This window comes from Lepidothrix coronata, unplaced genomic scaffold (assembly GCF_001604755.1).
Source record: "Lepidothrix coronata isolate B3197 unplaced genomic scaffold, Lepidothrix_coronata-1.0 Scaffold287, whole genome shotgun sequence".
In the NCBI taxonomy this organism is placed as follows: Eukaryota; Metazoa; Chordata; class Aves; order Passeriformes; family Pipridae; genus Lepidothrix; species Lepidothrix coronata.
This window is the reverse complement of record NW_016690467.1, coordinates 482,487-506,193: the sequence shown is the minus strand read 5'-3', so window position 1 is coordinate 506,193 and position 23,707 is coordinate 482,487. Positions and strand designations below refer to the sequence as shown.

Below are 23,707 nucleotides of genomic sequence, written 5' to 3'. Positions count from 1 at the left end.
TTTTTTTTTTTTTTTTTTTTTTTTAAAAAGCAAAATCGAGCTTTTTTGTTTTCTGTTTGTTACCACAACTAAACAAGATGGGATCTGGCCAGGGTTGTTATAGTAACTACTAAGATTTCCTCAAGAGAAGGAGAAAAAAATAGAACACAGACCCATTCATCTCTTCCTCCCAGTTTTTCATTCAGAGTTACATGCTGTTCTGGGGAGATAATTTGCAAGACACGCAGTGTAGGTAATTTCAGTGACAAAAACACATACCAGTAATGAGCACAAATGGCTCTCCAGAATGTTGTGCTGGCACTCCGGAGTTATTTTTCCAGCTTTGGAGGCAAGAAGGGTTGTCTTCCCTGGATCTGCAGTCATTAGGCAGTCAGCTGTCAGGTTTTTTCACCTCTGGATTATCAGGCTGTCCGTGATATTATACAACTGTAATTTATTGATGCTCTTTCTAGGTAATAACTTCGTCCTGATATGATGTTTTTAAACATCCATGAGGCACAGAGCTACCAAGAACAACCTCAAGACCCTCGAGTCCTGTTGTGATCTTGTGGGATTGCTCCTCTTTACAGGCTGGAAGTACCTGAAACAGCTTAAAAATCTGATTTGTTTCTCATGGCTGCAGCCCTTCATGGTTTTCCACTGATCAACCAACACTCTAAACTGGCTTTTATTGTAGTTGATCATTCCAGCCTCAGAGCCCTGAGGGTCTTGCAGGAATTTGAGCCTGTCCATGATGTTGGATTTCATCCCGTGTGTCCGTTTCTCAAGATCAGCTTTTCTTCCCTGTGAGCTCCTAAACCCTTCTGGAGGAACAGAGTGTCACCCAGTGCTGCATCACCAGAAAACACCACCCTAATTCAGAACTCTTCTTTTTTTTGTCTGATGTCAAGAGGACTTGGCTTAAGAAATAAGGACTCATTTCTCTGTCTGGGATGTTGGATAGTCATGGAAAAGGATGACCAGTGACTGGTCTTATCCACTGAAACATCCAGGACACATTTCCGCTCTTGAAGACTGCAAGCTCCTTCCGGGAAAGTCCAGGAAAGGTTCACTCTACCACTTGCATATAATTTTTTAGTAAGCTGAGTTTAAATTTTAAGGCAGATTTAGCAGGTGTCTGTGAGGGGGGTTTTTGTGGTTTTTTTTTTGAACCAGTCGTGAAAACTTTTATATGTGAAGTATTTTTCTGATTTTTGGAGCAAGGCACAGTGTTTCCACAGCCAAGTTTTTAGGTGACATGGGATTGCCTGGCCTTTGAAGGAAGGGGGGGTTCCTGAACACCCTCAGTCATCCATCTTTGATACTCAAACATCCCTAAAAACCGATGGATATGGCTTTCTGAATTTCCCAGTACCCCAATAAAATGGGAATAGAAGAGGAAAAGAAAGTGCCCACAGCTGGCACTAAAATATAGTCTAGTGTTGGCCTTAAATGTCTTTATTTCAGATCCTTCATGCTCTCAACATCCCCTGGTCCCTTTTGGGATGGGGAATAAATGTGCCAGCGGTGGTGGGGGAATCATCAAGTGGACCAAAGCCCCACCTGGTAGGAAATTATCCCAGAGCACTCTGGGAATTCAGGAGCTGGTTTTGATGGTCTTTGGGGATCAGTTCAGGATATTCTGTGATTCTAAATCCCAAAAAAGTGGCTTAGGAAAGCCTGAGAAGGATGATCCACAGCTCTTTTTGGAGGGGTGTGTCAGGCACGGAGCTGAGTGGAAGAGGAAACCAATTTCAGGGCAACATTCCCAGAAACAGGGCAGAAACCCGAAAATTTATCACTTGTTAAGTGTTTGTGGTGCCACAGGGCTGTGAGCGTGACTGGGAACACTGAGCTTGACCAACACAACCAAGCCCCATCTCTGACCCCACCTTTTGCCAAGAATATGAGGGTTTTTTCCGAGGTTTTTCCTCTCTCTGATTCTCAACCTCCTTCGGTGTCTTTGCACAGACTCCCTGCTCTGCTGAGTAGCTCCTAATCCCTGGAAAAATCTATAAAACACACACAAACAAACAAAAAAAAAAAGGGCTGGGAATAACGTGGGGCTGACGATGTGAGCTCAGCCGCCGTCAAACCGGCCGTGGATCCGATCCCGAGCGAGGGAATCGCCGCGATTCCGTGTGTCCCGCGTGCGGAATGTTTCAAGGACAATGGTCCTTCGTTAATTGCTGCTTTCAGGTTGGCGTAACCGTCGGTGCTTCCAAGGAAACAACAAAGTACTCTTTGATGTTGGCATGAAAGGGGGGAAAGTAGTTTCCCTGCCGCTGATTCCATGGATGCGAGTTCCTAATGAGCTCCGGGACGCTCGCGGTGTTGACGGAGGGATTGTGGGAGATGGGAATGGGGAGCCTTGGCGGGATTGCACCAAATCTACACGAGCCACCGTCGCGCTCCGGGATAGTTCGGGCAAAACATCCCGTATTTCTGAAATTTCTCCGGCACTGATGTTGGAAAAGCTGCCAAAACAACGGAGCCGGTGCCGAAATGCCGACCCGGAGTGGATGTTACTCGTCTGGATGCCAACCTGCAGGAGGCTTTGGGGGATGTGTGGCCGAGGGATTTGTTTGGCTTCAAGTATTTGGGAGGCTTTCCTTGGTGATCCGGTGCTTTCTGCAGGTGGAGGAGCAGATTTATCCCCACCAAAGCTGCTCTTTGTGTCCTGACTCGTTCCTCTTAAGCTTGGGCTAATCAAAGAACCTTTCTACCTGTTTGCTTCTGCCCTGGGAGGTTTTTTATTTCAATTAAAAAAATATATATTTTATAGAAATATATGTATTTTCCAAGGGGAAAAGGTATATACTAATATACATATATACTATAATATTATATAATACACATATATTAATATACATAAAATACTTGTAAAACTATGTATGTATTAAGATATAATACTTATGTGTATATACACATATTAATATATGTATACATAATATACAATACTTGTGTATATATTAATATACATATATGTACACTTATGTACATATATATTCTATATAATGCAATTTATATACACACAATGTAGAATTGTAGGATCATAGAATCCTTAAGGCTGGAAAAGTTCTCTGAGATCATACTGTATATATTTATTTGAATTATTATATATGTAGTAATTATTATATATTAGTATATAATACTTATGTGTATATACACATATTAATATATGTATAAATAATATACAATATTTAAGTGTGTATATTAATATATGTATATATTAATATATAATATTTATGTGTATATACACATATTAATATATGTATACATAATATACAATACTTAAGTGTATATGTTAATATATATGTATATATTAATATACAATACTTGTGTATATATTAATATACAATACTTGTGTATATATTAATATACATATATGTACACTTATGTACATATATATTCTATATAATGTTGTTTATATACACACAGTTAGAATTGTAGGATCATAGAATCCTTAAGGCTGGAGAAGACCTCTAAAATCATACTATATATATTTACTGGAATTATTATATAGGTAGTAATTATTATATATTAATATATAACATTTACATGTATATACACATATTAATATATGTATAGATAATATACAATATTTAAGTGTATATATTAATATATGTATATATATTAATATATAATACTTATGTGTATATACACATACTAATATATGTGTATATAATAAACAATACTTAAGTGTATATCTTAATATATATGTGTATGTCAATATACAGTACTTATGTATATATTAATATACATATATGTACACTTATATACATATATATTCTATATAATGTAGTTTATATACACACAATGTAGAATTGTAAGATCGTAGAATCCTTAAGGCTGAAAAAGACCTCTAAGATCATATTATATATATTTATTGGAATTTTTATATATGTGGTTCTTGAAAGTATTAGATGTTTATATGGAGTGCTTCAGCTGCAGAAAGCTTTTTTATGTTTCTATAAATATGAATAACTGTTCTGGGAGTAAATTGGTGATTCTGACAGGCTTAATGTTCCTGTGGTTCCTTGAACACATGAAATCATAGAATTATAAATTATCCTGAGCTGGAAGGGACCCACCAGGACCATCCAGTCCAACCCCTGGCCCTGCACAGGACACCCCAACAATCCCCCCCTGTCCCTCAGAGCGTTGTCCAAACCCTCCTGGAGCTCTGGCAGCCTCGGGGCTGTGCCCACTGCCCTGGGGAGCCTGGGCAGTGCCCAACCAGCCTCTGGGGGAAGAACCTTTGCCTGAGATCCAACCTGAGCCTGCCCTGGCACAGCTCCAGCCATTCCCTGGGTGTTGTCCCTGGGCACAGGGAGTGGAGATTGGAGCTGCCCCTCATGAGGAAGCTGCAGACCCCAAGGTCTGACCTCAGTCTAAATGTATTTATTCTTCTGTTTCGTCACACCCTGAGGAAGGTCTTTATTTACACGAGCATGGACTTGAGTCGTTAGTGATAGTCAGGTTCAAACTTTCACTGCAATGACAACTGACTTTGGGATTTTTAGAGAGAACAGAACTTTTTATGGGGCACTGAGTGCTTAAAGGTGATGCTTAATATGGAGAGACTCCTACCTTACTCTTCCCTTCAGCTGTGCCCGCCCAGGACACGCACTGGGAGAGGGTTTGGGGAAAACCAGGTCTCCAACTGAAGCTGTTTCCCTGTTGGCATCACTGGGAGATGTTCATCTGCAGTGACATGGAGCGATGCTGGTGTCCATGATGGGGGATTCATTGTCGCACCTGAATGTGTCTGTTTGGTCTTAAACTCATTTCAACCTCTGAGAAATCCCTCGTCTCCAAGATTTGTCACATCTCTGGTACCACAGGAAGACCTTCTAGTGGAAGGTGTCCCTGCCCATGGCAGGGGGTTGGAACCAGATGGTCTTGAAGCTCCCTTCCAACCCAAACCATTCTGGGATTCCGTGGAGACTCTCAATTTTTATTTTGACTTCTAGAGATGAATTGCAAGGGGAGGTTTTTTTCTGTTTTCTCTTTTGTTTCTTCCTCTGCACCTCTGACTATTTTCCTCCAGCTTCTATTGTTAGATAAAAACCAGCAGGGCTGTGCCAACCAGCAGAAACAAGTGTCCACATCTTTTTTCCTTTTTTATCTTACAGATAAAAGGACCCATCATAATGGATTTAAGCTGAAAGAGGACAGATTTAAATTGGATTTTTCACAAGGGCCTGGAGTACCAGGACAAAGGGGAATGGCTTCCCACTGCCAGAGGGCAGGGAGAGATTAGATATTGGGAGGGAATTGTTGGCTGTGAGGGTGGGGAGGCCCTGGCACAGGTTGCCCAGAGGAGGTCTGGCTGCCCCTGGATCCCTGGAAGTGTCCAAGGCCAGGTTGGAGCAACCTGGGCTAGTGGAAGGTGTCCCTGCCCATGGCAGGGGGTTGGAAATGGTCTTTTAAGTTCCCTTCCAACCCAAACCATCTGTGTTTCTATGATTCTATGCCAAGGTTTGCATGAAAGATAATACAATTATATACCTTTAATTCCTTGCCTTCCATAAAGGATTCAGTGCAGGACCAGGATCACAGACCACTGTTGTTTTTCTTTGCAGAGTCGTCTGAAGGAAGCAGTGCAGCTCCTGGAGGATTACAAACATGGCACTCTGCCCCCAGGAGTCACCAACAAAGAGGTGAGAGGGAAAAACCTTTATTAAAATTCCTGCTTATTCCTTCGGTTACAGGTGTTTATGGAGGGTTTTTTGTGGTTTTTTTTTGAACCAGTCGTGAAAACTTCTATATATGAAGTATTTTTCTGATTTTTGGAGCAAGGCACAGCGTTTCCACAGCCACGTTTTTAGGTGACATGGGATTGCCTGGCCTTTGAAGGAAGGTGGGGTTCCTGAACACCCTCAGTCATCCATCTTTGATACTCAAACAGGGAGGGCAGGATGAGGTGGGGGGTTTAGGCTGTGTCTGTGGTCAAATGGATATTTTTGGTGTTTCTACTGGTGAAATCCTGTCCTGGCTTCTCTTGCAAACTGCGCTCGTAAAATTAAAACCAAACCCACATCATTTTCTTTTTTTTTTTAACTGAATGAAACCTTCTTGTCAGCCCTGTAGCTTCTTGTACCCAGCAGCTGTGAGGCATCACCCCCTTCCCCTACAGCCTTCATGTTGGTTATGATAATTGTCATTTCTCCACAGAAATAAACACATAAACCAACGTAAAACCCTCTGGATGTCCTCGTGTTACAGGTTGTACCATCAGTAGTGGTGCTTCTTGTTGGGTGACGTTCCTGCTGTTGGGGTGAAAGCTGCAGGAGGTTGTGGGACCCCCTCCCTTGATGGGAAGGTCTTAGCAGAGTTTTTGGGGCAGTTGCTGAGAAAAGGGTCGGTTTTGGTAGAACTTTGGGACAGAGGGACGAGCTGGGTGATCTCTCCAAGACCCCATCAGTCCTGCTTTTTGGGCTTGTGGCTGCTATTTATGGACACATCAAACCTGTGGAAGCAGAGATTAATATTTTAGAGGGGTTAGGCTGCTTTTTGAGCCTTTTACCTCCAAATCTGTGTCGTGAAACAAAAATTATGAATTTTCTGGCTGTTCCCTCGAACTCTTTTCCTTCCCTGTCCACGTGTGGCCACCCGACCACGACACGGACTCAGGGGCTTCTTTGTGGTCCATGTTTGTGCAACCACCACAAAATATTTAATTTCTACTTAATATAAAGAATTTCTACTTAATATAAAGAACAGGATGAAGGGATTGGCAGAGTTACTCGAGGGGATATAAAAGCAAGGGGTGCCAAAGGAGCAGGGCACCTCCCAAAAAAAGCAATGGTGGAAATGGTGGAGAACTCTTCTTCCTATTGGTCAAATAGCCTCTTTTATATTTTTATTTGCTGTTCCCAAGTGATAATTTCTCCCTGTGAAAGACAAATACAGCAGGTAAATGAAGAAAATTCAAATTTGTGTTGTCTTTAAAAAGTGGCAACTGGCGTGGTAGGGGCTGTCTTGGGAAAGAGGCACAAAAGAAAAGAAATGGGAAATATCCCCTCCCTGCATGTCACAAGGCATTGCCCTCCTGGTGTTTTGGTGTCACTGCACTCCTTCAACCACAATCTGATGGTAAGGAAGGAGAACCCGGGGTTGGGAAAGGAGGAAAGCAGGGAGTGATGCAGCAGCAGATGACTCAGTTCCCATCTGCCTCCAGGCAGATGACACCCAAGTCATCCCTTGTGCAAACCACGCAGACTTTTGACCTACATTTTGCACGGTGACAAACCCAGGCTATTCCCAGAGTTCATTCAGAACTGCAGGGGGAGAGAGCAAGGAAAAGCATCGTGGGTTTTGTTTGACTCAGCCATGACATCGTTTGCAGGAGGGGAAACCTGTGCAAGCTGGAGGGCTCTGAGTGTGAAACAAAGGTGTGGGGCAGAGGAGGAGAAAGGAAATGATGGCAGAAATGCCTTTCCTAGAGAAATGGCAGCACATCAGTGTAAAAAATAATGGGGTTTGTAGTAAAATCTTGTCTCGGTTTTAAGCTGAAGAGGGTTGATTTAAATGGGATATTGGGAAGAAATTCTTCCCTGTGAGGGTGGAGAGGCCCTGTCCCAGGTTGGGCAGAGAAGCTGTGGCTGCCCCTGGATCCCTGGAAGTGTCCAAGGCCAGGCTGGAGCAACCTGGGCTAGTGGAAGGTGTCCCTGCCCATGGCAGGGGGTGGGACTGGATGGGCTTTGAAGTTCCCTTCCACAACAAACCATTCCATGATTCTGTGGGTAGATCCCATCAAAGCTGAATTTTTGCCCAGTGTACCACAACCACTCCAAAGAGAGTGAAGATGGAAGGACCTGGAAGCAGGTGACAATCAGAGCCCAACCTCCCCGTGGCTCCCCCCTCCTGTCAGGGAGTTGCAGAGCCAGAAGGTCCCCCCTGAGCCTCCTTTTCTCCAGGCTGAGCCCCCCCAGCTCCCTCAGCTGCTCCTGCTGCTCCAGCCCTTTCCCCAGCTCCGTTCCCTTCCCTGCACACACTCCAACCCCTCCATGTCCTTCTTGTTGTGAGGGACCCAAAACTGTCCCCATTATTGGCCATGTGGAGAAGTCTTGCTCCAGCCCAGCTCCCAGGAGCCTGCCCAGTGAAGATGGATAAAATCATCAAACGCTGTTGGCTCCTGTGTGTTCCATCTGGGTGAAGGTGAAATTTGAACCAAAGGACACCTGGAGAACAGGTTTTTGCTTTCCTCAAGCTGAGTTTTACCATATTTATGCCTTTTCTGTGCACCACTGTCTGCAGGGTGGAACTCTGGCTACGAGGCATTAACAATTTGCAGTTGTTCTGGTCCTAATGTGGGAAAGGGATGTGATGCAGCTCTGGGGAAGTGCATGGGCTAATGTTGGAATAAAGGACTGAGCCATCTGATGTTTTATGTAGCTGATGGCTGAGTGTCACACACTCCTCTGATGCACTGATGTGTTGCCACAGGCAGGCAGGAGAGAGCAGATGAGTGGTAATTTGATTTTTGACTGATTTGGGGTTTTTTTCCCCCCCCTCTCTGACTGTGATCAGAGCTAATCCCTTTGTGTTCACCGTGGGCAAGAAGTGTAAGATGGAGCAGTGACTTGGCTCATCTCGTGTTTTGTATCTGAGAGAGGAGAAATTGCTGTTATTACTCATCAGAAAGGCTGAGCAGAACTTCAGTGATGCTCAAGAGAGCAGAACTCTGCTTTATCTTCTTGGTTTAAGAGCTGATTTGGGTTTAGTTGCTCAAACCCCCCCCCGAAAAATGCAATTGCTGCCCTTTAAAACAGGCTCTTCAGGCATGGCTTGGATACAACACGTGCAGAGAAGAGATGCCTGGGTGGTCTCCCATTTCATAATCGGAACGAAAGTCACGACCACCAAAAGCAAGACTTTAAAAATAACGGTTTGGGCAGAGTTTTAAAGCATTAGTTCTCTAAGAACCCAGCGCTTTCCCCCTTCCCCCCTTCAAATATCAGCTTTGAGATCAAGGAGACAGGTTGTTTTGACAGAGTGTTTCGCTAATCTCCCGACGGATCCACTTTGGTGGAGCGGCGCGTTTGACAGTGCTCGAATTCCTCCTTTTTTTTTCCCCCCCCCCCCTCCTCATTCAGAAATCCGTGGTTCTTGGGAAGGATGGCAGGCAGGCGGTAGCTGGGAGCCTCGCGGCAGCTCTATCGCTCGCTGAAATGGTTTCACCACGTGAAAAGATGGGAAATAGGAGAGCCTAAAGCTATGTCACGTCAAGCGTCTCCTCCACGCGCGTCTCCTTGACAGGGCTCTCGTGGAACGAGGCTTTTTCTCTTCTGCATTTTCCCAGGCAGATTTTTCGAAATGAGCCGAGATGGAACAGTGAGGGGCTATCTAAAGCAAAAAAAAAAAAACCAACAAACCTCTGAAGAGACATGATCATTAAAGAAAAAAAGCTCCGAAGAGTCGTAATTGTACTTTTACCAGCTCCCCATGAGCAGTTTCCAGAATCAACGCTGCTCTCTCCGAGATGATTCCCAGACACCAACACTTCCAACACCTACAGCTCTGCCCCTTTCAGGTCTCTCACACTCATCCAATAATTCTTGGTTTTGCTCTCGGAGTGATTTTGCTGCTCAGGAAAACGACCATTAACTCAAGGTGGTAAAATCCCATTTCTTGGGCGTCATTAGCAAAAATGAAGAATTGATCCCTTGGCTGTCGATAGCTGCTGGACTGCTGAGAGCTCCTTATTGAGGGTTTATCCCTACATTAGAAAGATGTTTTAAAAACATGATTTTGATCACTGCTGTATCAATTATTTAGTCAGCAAAACAGAGGAGAAGTAGCTGCTCGATCAGGATTTATTCAGAGCAAGAAAACCCTCTCCAGTCGCCACTTCTTCAGCTTAGCTTGTTTTTTTAATTTAAATATTTAACAGCCAGACTTGTTTTTTGTTAAATACGAAGTTGAGTGGTTCACATTCCACTTATTAAAACCCCACCAACTGAAAGTATTCTGTGTAGGGGAAATACCCCACACTGTCGTTGATCCCCCTCTCTGACAGGCTCATGAATTCGTATTTTTTTCTCAAAACAAAAAGATATTCTCCATAATGCAACTATTTGGGGTGTTTTTTCTGTTCCCTTGGTTGTGTGGGTTAAATATTTTAAAAGGATTAGAGGAGAGCTTGGAGGAGAAACCCCCGAAAACCTTGGGAAGATTTGGTCTCCTGGTGGGGGATTTTGGGTGGCTCAGTGTCAGGTGATTGGACTCCACAGATCCAGAAGGGTTTGATGGAGGAAACAGCTGTTTCTTATCATGGTTTAGAAGTACAAATCTGTGCTGTGAAAACACCAAGAGAAGTGGTGGGTTTAGTGAACTTCTTGTGCCTTGATTCTGTTTGGTGACCGTGTCCATCAGTGGAGAGGGTAAGTAATTCAAAGGGCTGGTGTGTCATCTGATGGCCTGTATCCCCTTTCATCTCCCTGTCCCAGGGGAAGCTGGAAAACAGTAGGATCCTTAGTAGTGGAGGGGGGGAAAAGGAAATGTGTAGGATTCATGTTGATGGGAGAAACTGGTTCTGTTGTTGTTTGTGTGCCATCTTTTCCTGTAGGTGTTGTATTCATGGAATCGAAGAATGGTTTGGAAAGGGTTGGAAGGGACCTTAAAGATCATCCAGTTCCGCCCCCTGCCATGGGCAGGGACACCTTCCACTAGACCAGGTTGCTTCAAGCTCTGTCCAACATGGCCTTGGACACTTCCAGGGATCCAGAGGCAGCCACAGCTTCTCTGCCCAACCTGGGCCAGGGCCTCCCCACCCTCCCAGCCAAGAATTGCTTCCCAATATCCCATCTATCCCTGCCCTCTGGCACTGGGAAGCCATTCTCCCTTGTCCTGTCCCTCCATGCCTTGTCCCCAGTCCCTTTCCAGCTCTCCTGGAGCCCCTTCAGGCCCTGCCAGGGGCTCTCAGCTCTCCCTGGAGCCTTCTCTTCTCCAGGGGAACCCCCCCAGCTCTCCCAGCCTGGCTCCAGAGCAGAGGGGCTCCAGCCCTCGGAGCATCAGCATGTTATTGCCCTTCTAGAAGAATTCCTTCGTACATTCTTTGCACTTTGTGCTCCTTATTTAACCACAGAACCATGGAATGGTTTGGGTTTGAAAAGACCTTCAAGACCACCCAGTTCCACCCCCCTTCCACGGGCAGGGACACCTCCCGCTATCCCGAGTTGCTCCTTTAAGTGATCTCACTGTACTTAACCAACCTTTTTGTTTAGCCAGCATTCCTCACAGCCCACCTCAGGAGAGAGAGGCGTGGTAGGAGTCCCAGTGCTGGAGCCATGGGTACTGGTGGTTCCATGGTTGGCTCCCGGGGTTGGCGGGATCCGGGATCCGTCCCCGCGCGCGGAGCTCCGGTGGCTGCTGCGATCGGCGAGTGGGTAGGTGAGAATGACACACACGAGTGCACTGGGAGCCAATTTGCAGCAGAAGGTATAGACTGTAACATATCCAATTCCAAACAGGGCAGGCAATTCCCCAGACTGCCTCCTGGAGGGAATCTCCGCTGGAGTAAAAAGGTTCCGGTCGGGGGGGAATCGTTTCTCCTCTGAAAAACAAGGGCTGTAAAATACCAGCCTGATAAACAAGGAGGAAGAGCCAGCTTGCTTAAGCATGGACGTTTTCCCTGTTTTGGGAATGTTAGTGCTGGGGTTTAGCCTCAAACCAAAAGGCTGTACCAACTGCAGGGCATAATGATGTGGCTTTTGTCCTTTATCCTCGGGCTTCTTTGCCTAATTTGTAGGATTGCATCTGTGTCCTCTGTGTGCGCGAGTCCCTTTCCCAACCTGTCCAACAGACCAGCACAGATTGGAGGAACAGATTGATGCTGGCATGTCAGCAGTGGGAAAAGTTGAGGGAAGCAGCACTCGGCGGCTATCGGCTCCAGAGGGATGGAAATCATTCCCTGGTTAGGACACAGCTGCTTTTTCTGGGGGATTTCTGTGCTCCAGGAATGTGCACGGCAGAAAAACCCTTTTCAAGGCTGTCCGTGTTTAGGCACCAAAGATCTGCCTTGGAAGGATTGCAGTGAGGGATATTTCATGAGGAACTTCAGGTTTGCCTATCAGTTCTTCCCCAAAAACACCTTATAGTTTGTTTTTCTCAGCTGGAATTCCCTGCAGTCATTCCACGCTGGAACTGCATTCCTGACGTGCCCAGCAAAACGTGTCCTTTGTGGGCTGAGTCATTTTGGGCTTTGAAATTGGGGTGGAAATAGCTGCTGAGCTCTCAGCTTGGTGTCACTGCTTAATATCACTGCTCATCAGCCTGACAGGGCTCCAAATATTCAATATTTGGAATGCTTCAGGCTGATGGAAGTTGGGATCAGAGCCCTGATTTGCTCCATTTGTAGGTTCATACCACTCTGTCCTAAAAATTCACTGTCTAAACAAGAAGTAGGATATAGTCTAAGAAATACAGTGAAGAAGGTTCATCATCCTCTTCTACCATCCCTCTGTCCCCTGGGTCCCGATCTCAGGTTGGCACCCCCGGCTTCTCCCTGTGGTCCTGCCAGCAGAGAGAGGTAAAGAGCCACAGAATAGCAGGAATGTGCCTTGAATGAGGACTCTCCAGGGTGAGTGATGCTTTTTCCCTGCAAGGTTTTTTTTTATTTTTTTAATGCCAAGAAGAGATCTATAAACTTGTGTCATTCGCTCAAAGCCACCCTTGGACGTACAACAGCCCGAGTCTTGTGGTGCCCCCCACAGTGGAGGTGCTGCCTTATTAAATTTATCTTTCCCTGGATTTCAGATGTGAACTGGCACAAATTTGATCTGTGCCCAGAATATTGCAGGGAAGGTGCGATGCCATGGCAGCTCTGAGGCAGCACTGCCATGTCTCTGCTCCCGGCCATGTGTTCCCACCTCCCTGCTGCCTTGCACTGGCACAGCTGGTTGGTTCAGGGAGCTGATCTTAATAAAAACTAAAGCTCCCTTCCCCCACTCCCAAAATGCTTCGTTTTATGCCTTTGACTCCCTGTATTTTTCGCTCTGCTCTGTGTTGCCTTGTGCAACGTGAGGGATGGGATGCACACCTCGGATCATGAGCGGTGGTGGGGCTGTGGTGCCATAAACAGCCAGCTCGAGCTGCTGAAGGTGAGATAAACCTGTGGTGGAGGTAGGAAATTAATCCAGGGATCATAAAACCAAGAACAAACATCTTGAGCTGTGGATCTTTTGTGGATCTGTAGCCCCGAGATGCCAGGGTTTGAGATTTTTGGTGCATCTTCCTCTTTGCTGTAGGATCATAGGCTGGTTCAGGCTGGAGAGTACCTCAGGAGGTCATTTAGTCCAACCCAGCTCCCTAGATTTACCGTTGGAATTCTGCCTGTTCATTTGACTGTGTGTTTACCTGTGCATCACCTTAAGATGCACAAACATCTATTTGTTAGGAAACAAGGTCTCAGCGAGACAACTCTGATTTTGTACCCTTGGCTCCACCCTCAAAGCTTCACCCCTCAGCATCGGGGGGCGGTTGGAGGGGGGAAAAAAAAGAACCAAAAAAATTAAAAATAACCCCGAGCTGAATGAAAAATGCAGCTTTTTGAACTTGTCCCTTGGAGACAGACATTTGCTATTCTCCAACCAGCCCCTTCCCGCGAGCGTTGGCGGAGCACGAACAGTGGCGTGTCAGTTGTGACTTCTCACTCTTCAGCCTTTCCAAATGCAGTTTTGGCAACTCGCTGTTTTGAAACTGTTTCATTTCTTCCCCATTAGTATCAGTGAAGTGAAAAGAGGCTCAGCAGCCTAATGGGCATATATTTATTGCTGTGTTCTTCCCTCAATCATGTTAGCAGCGGGAAGAGCCGCTCACGCCGTCCCAGACACAGCAGAGAACAATGAATCTATCAGAGACTAAACAGGAACCCTTTTGGGGAATAATGGCTTTTCTTAACAGTGTTGATGAAGAGAGAAGAGGCCCATTTGCAGTAAACTGTAATTTTTTTCCCCTCTGGTCTCTTGCAGGATCTGATAAAACGTAGATATATCACTTGTCCTGCTGCTCCCTTTTCTTGGCAAGAAAGTGCCAGTTTGCTGCTCCAAGGGCTGAACTTGGACTTTCTGTCTTCTGCAATCTAAATATTCCCTGTGGCACCGAGTTGGACATTTTAGGCATCGTTTCAGACCATCAGAGGACAAAAGTTCCATAGGGAGCTGTAGGTTAATGCACCTCAAAGAACCCACTCTGAATCACTGGGTGCTGCTCCTGATGCTCTTACTCAGTTACAAACTGGCTTTGTTTCAGCTCAGCATTTCAGGATTAAAGGAGATGATCTAAAGTCACGTCTAGATTACAAATCAGATTAGATTTACGAGCTTCCTGTGGCTAAAATGAGATGAGATGAAGCCAATCTGATCTGGAGCAACCCAGCTGGATTAGCAAGCCTGGCTTCCCAAGCAGGGGTGTTGGACCAGATGGCCTTTAAAGGTCCCTTCCAACCCAAATGATTTAATGATGGTATCATTAACCAGTGATACCAATGGTACCAACACAGATACCAATCTAAATTCTTCTCCAACCCTGGTGCAAGTGGTGGTTTTCAGTGAGTGGTTCTTATTCTGCTGAAGTCTTTCCAGTAGGATGCTGGGAGGATTAATTATTTATTGTTTATTGAACGCTGTGAGGCTGCACAGTGTTCTTTCAGTGCTGGCTTATTTTGTCAGTCAGGACTTGATTCTGGTTCCACCTACACTTGGTTTGGATCTGTGTAAATCCGTGGATTTGGGAGCTGGAATTGCTCGTGAATTCCAATGTGGTTCCCAACATCGAGGCACAGGGAGGTGACTCAGCCAATGCTCTTCAACGTGTGGATTTGTCTAAAGGTTTTGTGGATCTGCACATGGGCAGGAGCTGGGACTCAGAAGGACCAGGGCAGGGCCCATCCCCTGTGCTGGCACTGCTGAGACACCTCCAGTGCTGGAGGCAGTTCTGAGACCCTCAGACAGGAGAGACACGGAGGGGCTGGAGCATGTGCAGGGAAGGGAACGGAGCTGGGAAGGGGCTGGAGGAGCAGGAGCAGCTGAGGGAGCTGGGGGGGCTCAGCCTGGAGAAAAGGAGGCTCAGGGGGGACCTTCTGGCTCTGCAATTCCCTGACAGGAGGGGGGAGCCGGGGGTTTCAGGCTCTGCTCACAGGAAACAAGGGACAGGAGGAGAGGGAACGGCCTCAAGCTGTGCCAGGGGAGGTTTAGGTTGGATATCAGGGAAAATTCCTTCCTGGAAAGGGTTGTCCATCCCTGGCACAGCTGCCCACGGCAGGGGTGGAGTCCCCATCTCTGGAGGGATTTCAAAGCTGTGTGGATGTGGCACTTGGGGACATGGGTCAGTGGTGGGTGACCTTGGCAGTGCTGGGTGGATGGTTGGACTCGATGATCTTTAGGGGCTTTTCCAACCTAAACAATTCCAAGATTCCATGATTCTATTCTATGACTCACTGATGCTTAAGACAGCAAAAGAATTATCCACTGGCATCCAAGAAGAGCAGTGGCTTCTGGAGCCTCTTCTGCTGACTTATTTCCCTGCCAGGTGAGAGCAGAAAATGTACAGATACCCTTTAGGATTTATCCCTTGTGTGGAATCACCTGAGCTTTATCTCCTTAGAGCTAAAACCTTCTTAACATAAAGATTTTAGGAGCAGGGTTGGAAAAGCTCCAATGGTGAGATTTCCTGCTGAGGAGCAAGTGCAGACAGTGGTTTTTGTTGCCTTGTTTTCCATATTTGTTAGGAAAACCAGGCAGCAGATTCCATATCTATCAGCAGGTGGAGTTGGGCACCTCAGCCGGGTTTACAGGCCTTCAGGTGACATTAAATGTGGACCCAAAAGCTCTGGGATTCCACCATTATAAATCTTGCTAAAAGCCTCCAGCCCTCCCTGAATGCTTTGGCTGGAGCTTGTTTGTCTCTGCGTTAAATATCACTTTCCAAGAAGTGGGATTTTGGGACTGGAGCTGGAGAGAAGTGGGAGAAAGCCACGCGAAGCGGGAGCGATCGCACTGCTGGGGGAGAAACCACGGGTGGGGAGCGAAGCAGAACGTGTGGTGGCTCTGTCAGGCTGCACCAAAACTGCCTCCAGCTGGCAAGTGGTGTTTCATTTTAGTGAAATACTAAAAATAGAGAGATATTTATTTGCCTTCGTGTCACCTGCTGAGAGGTGATGCCTGGAGAGGACCGACCGCCGTAAATGCCTTGAGTAAGTAGGAAGGCAGCAGGGAAAATCGTGGAGTAATAGAATGGGTTTGGGGTTGGAAGGGATCTTAAAGACCATCTATTTTCAAAACAAAGGGACACCTTCCACTAGACCAGGTTGCTCCAAGCCCTGTCCAAGCTGGCCTTGTGGTGCTGGAAGAGGTGATGTTGTGCTGGAAGACTCAGTGCAGTGGGAGCTTGGGAGGTCTCAATCCATGACCCTGTAAACTCAAAAACAATTAAAAGGTCTCAGAAGCAGAGTGAAATAAAGGTGGAATTATATCAGTGAGAAGCACCTTGTCTGGGATGGACCCCCTATTGCAGCAAGTGGGGCTTGAGGGGTGAGGCCATGGATGGATGTTCTTCCCTGTCTGTGTTTCCTGCAGGCTCCACCTTCTTATCAAAAAGGCCACGAGGAGCAGTTTCAAATGGGAATGTCCCATGGGACAACCAGCAAAAGGGGTCATGTGAATTTTCCAGTATGTTTAACCTTATAACCCTCCCAGTACCCAATGAAGCCTGGGAGACTATTTGCAAGGGCCTGGAGTGCCAGGACAAGGGGGAACGGCTTCCCGCTGCCAGAGGGCAGGGTTAGGTGGGATATTGGGAAGAAATTCTTCCCTGTGAGGGTGGTGAAGCCCTGGCATAGGATTGAATCCAATCAGCACTGCCAAGGTCACCACTAACCCATGTCCCCAAGTGTCACATCCACAGAGTTTTTAAATCCCTTCAGGGATGCTGATTCCAACACATCCTTGGACAAACTGAAGTGAATCCAGAGAATTTGCTGCAGGAGGTATTTAATTTGTTGTAGATGCGTGTTAGAGAGGATGAGTCCCACCCCTGGTGTCCTACTCTGGGCATTTCACTCCCAATTAAGGGACCCAGAATGGAGTTAGAACTTGTTCAGAGCCATCATTATCACTTGTGATCCCAGATCCCCCTGATGTGTTCCTCCATGAGCTTCCCAAGGACAGTAAATTGTTCCTTTGGAGGAAGGTTTCATTTTTTTTAGGTTTTTCCCCCCTCTTTCCCTCTGGTTTCACGTCAGTTAAACAATTTGGGTTACTGGGAAGGCACACCTGGATTTGGAGGCTGTCCCTCCCAAGGGCCACACACGTGACAGCAGTTTGCTCTTCCTCAGAACGAGCTTTGCTGCATCACACGTTCCGCTCCCAACACCCAATATTTGGAATTCAGTGTGGGATAGATAAGCTGAGCTTTGCTTTAATAAACCTCACAACTCCCAGAGTGTGAAACTCCTGGCAGTTTCTGACAGGGGTGCAAACTCCGGGCTGTTACCTTATTAAAATCAAGATTTGGTGGGTGCAGGGGGGGGGTCTCGTGGAAGAACATCCCTGATGGAGCAGGAAGGGAGATCAGCAGATATTGAGATGGAACCATGTGTCCACTGGGCTGGACAGTTGAGATAAATTAACTAAAAATGCTCATTCTTCCAATTATTTCCTCTTTGGTCTTGTTCTTGCTGAGGGAATTTTATAAGTTGGTTTGAGTGTGATGGTGCAGAGTCTAACACAGGTAGGCCTGACTAAACTTAAACCACTGTGTTTCCTCTTATACATTGAGCTCATCTACCTAATTAGTTCTTTGGCTATAATTGTGCCTTGTCCTTATGTGTGTTTAATGTATGTTTTGTCAATGAGGGCTTTTCTCCATAGAATTATTCCTGGTGTGGCATGTCCAGAGCACAGACCCATGGGTTTAAGATCATTTCTTAAATGACAGGACAAGGGCTGATGGTTTTAAACCGAAGGAGGGTTGATTAAAGTTAGAATTAAGGAATAAATTTTACAATGAGGGTGGTGAAACAACCACCAGCCTTTGAGTAACTGGGCTTTGAACAACCTGGTTTAGTGGAAGGTGTCCCTGCCCATGGCAGGGGTTGGAATGAGGTGATTTTTAAGGTCCAGTCCAGGCCATTCCATGATTCTCTGAACTCAGTTATACAGAAACATCACATGCTTATAATGTTTAAGGAAGGATATCAAAGACCACCACAGTCTGAAGAGAACCAAGGCCGTGATGAGGAGATGGAGGCTGGAATAAATCTTGGGGAATAGAAATGATCTTTGGTTGTCAGGACATTCATTAGCATTCCTTTATTTAGCAGGAGAATTGTAGCTTAGAGATAATTTTCAAAAAAAAAAATAAATGGAGTGTTATTTAAAGAACCCATCCAGCCCAAATCTCTGAGTTGACACCTGTCACTATAAAAGCAGTACAGAGGGTACCAGTTGTCCTTGAAAGATGAACCTCCCTCCTATTAAATACAGGAAAATTTCATATCCCACCTAAAACCTCCCCTCTTTCAGCTTGAATCCCCTTATCCTTTGTCCTGTCACTGCTCTTGGAAAAGGGCCTTCTCCATCTTTCTTGTTGGCTCCTTCAGGCACTGAAGGTCACAGTTAGGTCACCTCAAAGCCTTCTCTTCTCCAGGCTGAACAATCCCAATTCTCCCAGCCTTTCCTCACAGCAGAGGTGCCCCATCCCTCTGATCATCTTGGTGCCTCCTCTGGACTCTCTCCAGCAGCTCCATGTCCTCCCTGTGCTGGGACTCCAGAGCTCAGGGGGTTTAAAGCTCTGCTGTAGGTGGTGGACAAGGTTGGGAGTGTCTCTTCCTCAAAAAACTGTAACAGAAAGAGAATCCTGGGAAGGATGGATGGAAATCTCATCCAGGAGTCCTGAAATGCTGGTTCTGAGACCGCTTGTGAATAGTCCTGGAGCTGATTCCTCCTTGTCCATGAAGGACATCTCTGTGAAGCAGAGCCTGGTCTGTCCTAGGGGAAGATTCCAATGGCCACGGGTTGGAGACACTTGTCCATTGCTGGCTGCTTGGAATGGTGGGATGGGTGATGGAATATGTTAATGGTGCTCCAACCCTTCTGCCCCCTTCTCCTCTGGACTTCTTTGTGTAATCCCATATAGGACTGATGGTAAAACCCTCAAATCTACCATTTTGAGCCATCAAAGGAAAATAATGGTTGCAGGAGACCCTCCCAGTCCAGCCTGATTATATTTAGCAATGAGAGACTTAATCTAAGGCAAATTGAGCACGAATCTGGAGCCTTTCCATGTGCTCCAGTGAGGATTCTCTGCTTTCACACTGGTGTAAATGAGATCAAAATCAGAGCTTGATCTGCCCTGGTGGAAGATTCCAATGGCCACAGGTTAGAGATGCTTGTCCATTGCTGGCTGCTTGGAATGGTGGGATGGGTGATGGAATATGTTAATGGTGCTCCAACCCTTCTGCCCCCTTCTCCTCTGGACTTCTTTGTGTAATCCCATATAGGACTGATGGTAAAACCCTCAAATCTACCATTTTGAGCCATCAAAGGAAAATAATGGTTGCAGGAGACCCTCCCAGTCCAGCCTGATTATATTTAGCAATGAGAGACTTAATCTAAGGCAAATTGAGCACGAATCTGGAGCCTTTCCATGTGCTCCAGTGAGGATTCTCTGCTTTCACGCTGGTGTAAATGAGATCAAAATCTGGCTGCCTCTCCAAGATGGCCGGAGAGAGCGTGAATGAAATCCCTGGGCAAAAATAGAGACTCGCTTCAGCAACGAGCCCCCCTGGCTGGCAAGACTCGTCAGGGAACTGGAGCTACTGAAAAATGCTGCAGACAGAAAATGAATTAGAGGAGAAAAAAAAGTGAAAATGAGCTGGCAGAATCTTTAGGTGACTCATCAGGTGCATCTTGTAAAGTCTCTTTCTGAGAAGTAATGAAATCGCGTGTTCTAACAATATTTGCACTGCAGCGGGAAAAGGCATAAATATTGGGATCAATTAATGAAATTAGATAATTTGACCAAAAAAGCCCTGGAGCTGGCTGGGAAACCATCCCTCTTCCTTTTTGCTTGTGTCAGTGCTTGCTGTTGGAGAGGAAAATCCCGGGGTTTCGTTGCGCGTTGAGGAGAGGCGAGTTCTGGGCAGCCACTGGGATACACTGGGAATTCACCTGCACCTCCAGGAGTTCCACTTTCACCCCATGGAAGCTCTCAGGCAGGTGCAGAAAAGCCCTGGTAGCTGTCTGGGTGTGCAGCCCCCCACCCCTGGGATTTTCGGATTGGTGGGGGTTGGATCCATCTTGTCTCTGTGTCTCTTCATGTCCTTCCAACCTCTGCTTTCCGACTGAAAAATGGGGAATAATGGTTTTCTTTAAAAAGGGAATTTTTCCTCAGGAAAAAGCCTGTGGATATGCAACCTTTAGATATTCCAGTAACTCTTTGCTCGTGGTGGAGTTCATCACAGAGCTTCAGTTCTGGGGTGTGAGATGAATTCGGAGTGAAACGTTGGGGTCGCTGCTATCAGTGGGTCAAATTATGCTATTTATAATAGAGCAATTATGCTGTTTGTAATACATTAATTACTTTATTCCAGCAGTATTTCCGTGGATTTATATTTGGGGAAGGCACTAAACCTCAGGTGAAGAATGGGGCTTAATTAATCCCCTAAAAATGATGAGACCTGGAGCGTGGGCGTCTATTGAGGAATATAAACCCGGGCGCTTGGGTCGGGATTTTGGTGGGTAATCGTGAGCTCCTTGAGCCAAAAAGAGCCATCACCATCTTCAGCTTTATCAGCAGCAAGAGCAGAACCCATCAGGTTATCCTACCCTTGGATTGGCTCCGGGACAATTGTTGTTGGAATAATTTGTCTGGTTTCTGGCGTCCTCGACTCAAGAGGATGTTGACAAATTGGAAAGATGTAAAAGAGCCACGAGGGTGGTTAAAAGATTGGCAAACGTGGCTTGCCAAGGGAACAGCTCCTGGCTCGCAGCGATTTTGTGTTTTTTTTCCTATAAATGAAGGTTAAAGGGTGGTTTTAGCAGCTCCAAGTACCTGTGGGAAGAGCAAAAATAGACGGTGGCTGTCAGACAGAGGTGGAACACCCGCCGGTGCCGGGGAGATGAAGCCAGACTTGAGCTGAACAGAACAGTTTTTAAGAGCAAAACTGATGATCTGGTGTGATATTTTATGGGAGTTCTGGTTTTTTTTCATCCATCTCTAGAATTATCTGTTGTGGTATTTTTGAGCCCTGGCTTTTCGTCCATGTCTAGAATCATATACATCAACATTGATTTGATTTTGGAGGTTATAATTTGCATTTCGGTGTAATTCTTGGAGGAAAACCCTCTGCCTTTATTAACTGTGGGTTTATGTGTATTCCAGAGCATCTCTTGGTGTTGTGGGTCTCCTCATTAGCCCTACCTGCACCTCATGTAGGATGTCTCTTCCTCGGTGCTCATCGATCTCTGTGATCTGAGTATTGTGACGCTGTCAGGAAGCAACAGGAAGAGTTAAAATGAGATTTTTTTTTTTTTTCCTCTCCACGAGCGTTTTTCGGCGTGTTTTCCCTGCAAAAAAAAAAAAAAAAATGAAAACTAGCGCTGCTTATTCTGTTTATTCTAAACCCAGCTTTTATTTGAAGAGATCCCTGCAGGGATTGCTCCACCTTTGTTCCCTGGAAGCCTCGATTTCCGCAGGAAGCTCGTCCGAGGAGAGGCTGTGCTAAATTTACCTTGAGACCTACGTGTGGCAGAGGATTTTCGATTTTGTAAAGCTCAGCTCAAGAGTGTGAGGTCTGGCTGTTGTTGTTCTTTCTTACCAATATAATTCAATACGAATAAAACACTGTCTCTGCCTTGCTGGTCTCACTGTCCACGCAGATTCGAGGAGCTCGGGGTGTGTAAAGGATCTTTAAATACATCCTGCAAGGATGCAAAAAATGAGTGTTTCGTACCAATCCCTCACATTCATTTACTCCAGCAGCTAAAAGGTGAATCTTTGGGGTTTGGGATACAACTACATTTTAATTTTATTTTTTTTTTAATTTAATATTCTCTTTTATTTTTCTAGCTGTGGGGAGCTCAAAAAATCAAACAGGTAATACACTTTTTTTAATATTTCCTTGTTATTTTCAGCTCTTGCTGCTTTTCCCTCTTTTCCCTAAGCTTTTCCCCTTTTTCCTCTTCTCTGTTATTCCCTTTGCCAGTTGCTGTTTTGCCTTGCCATGGAAATGTAAATGCAGAGAACACTCTGCCACCAAAGAGCCGGAGTTGGGGGTTTTTTTTATAAATATATTTATATATTTTGATGTCTTCATTTTCTCCTTCCTGTCTAGTCAAGAGATTTCTTGTCTCCAGTCTTTTGAAAATAGTTTGACAGTTCTTTGGGAAGGCTCGTGGCTGTGCCTTCCTCCTCTGCAGTCCTGGATCCTTTGGGAATTGATTTTTCATCCCCAGCCATTTAATGCCAGTGCAGCCTCCTGGGCTCTTTGGAAAATTTGGGTGAAAGATGAGTCAAATGAGCCAGATTTAGGATTTCCATGGAATTTGGGCTGTCCAGAGCCACCTCAGTTGGCTGAGGAGCTGTGGATATCCATAAAAGTCAGATTATCTGGCAAATCTGAATCCTGTGTGTGATTTTATTTGGATGTCCCTTATGGTGACATCTGAAGTGGGCCATACCTGTGTGTTTTTATCCCATCTCATCCTGGAGAAGCATTTCAGGCTTCCTACAACACCTGGAGATGTGGGTGATGTTACTCAAACTGAATCCACAACTGCAGTTGGGGAAGATGTTCCTCAAAGTGATGGGGAAGATGTTCCTCAGACTGAATCCAGACCTGGAGATGTGGAAGATGTTCCTCAGACTGATTGGGAACATGTTCCTCACACTAAATCCAGACTTCCAGTGGGAAAGATATTCCTTGGACTGAATCCACACCTGGAGATGTGGGAGATGTTCCTCAGGCTGAATCCACACCTGGAGATGTGGGAGATGTTCCTCAGGTTGAATCCACACCTACAGGTGTAGGAGATGTTTCTCAAACTGAATCCACACCTGCAGATGGGAAAGATGTTCCTCAGAATAGTGATTTATATCCTCATTCCCTCCTGAACCAACAGCCCTACCTGTCCCTCTGCCACACTGAGGGCTTTTCCCATCTTTCCTGTGGCAGAGGTTCAGCCAGGACATTGATCTGCACCTCAGTGGAGATGCTGAAAACAGGCAGGGCCAGAAAATAGTTTTCCTTTTTCCCCCCCTTTTCCCTGCTGGGGTTAAGGTACAGCAGTGGGTGGCCTTTGGGGACATTATAGAACCAAGAAAGAGCCACTCTTTGTATTTCAGGTTAAGTTATTTACTTCTAAATGATTAATTTGTGCTAAATTATTACAGGCTATCATCCATCCCGACACAAACGAGACCATCTTCATGCCTTTCCGAATGTCAGGTATGGTTTGTGCCATGAATTTTACTGGGAATTTGTACAAAATGTTGGGGTTTTTTCTCCCTCTTTTTGAACTGAATATTGGGAACATTTAGACCAAGATCAGAAAGTAATTCCAACACCAAAATCCCTTTGCAAGTAAGGAATATGAGGATGATAATTGTCTCTGAAAGATCTAGTGCTTAATAATTCCCTTTCCTTTCCTTTCCTTTCCTTTCCTTTCCTTTCCTTTCCTTTCCTTTCCTTTCCTTTCCTTTCCTTTCCTTTCCTTTCCTT

The 23,707-nt window shown here is 45.6% G+C and overlaps 1 protein-coding gene across 1 annotated transcript in view; it reads left to right on the top strand.

The window, feature by feature from the left end:
• SFXN5 (sideroflexin 5) overlaps positions 1 to 23,707 on the top strand; it is a 103,604-nt gene that overhangs the window by 16,439 nt on the left and 63,458 nt on the right. Inside the window, exons 3-5 of the mRNA XM_017836877.1 lie at positions 5,568 to 5,645; positions 22,057 to 22,083; positions 23,380 to 23,434. Coding sequence (XP_017692366.1) covers positions 5,568 to 5,645; positions 22,057 to 22,083; positions 23,380 to 23,434 — 160 coding nt within the window. The remainder of the gene's footprint in view (positions 1 to 5,567; positions 5,646 to 22,056; positions 22,084 to 23,379; positions 23,435 to 23,707) is intronic.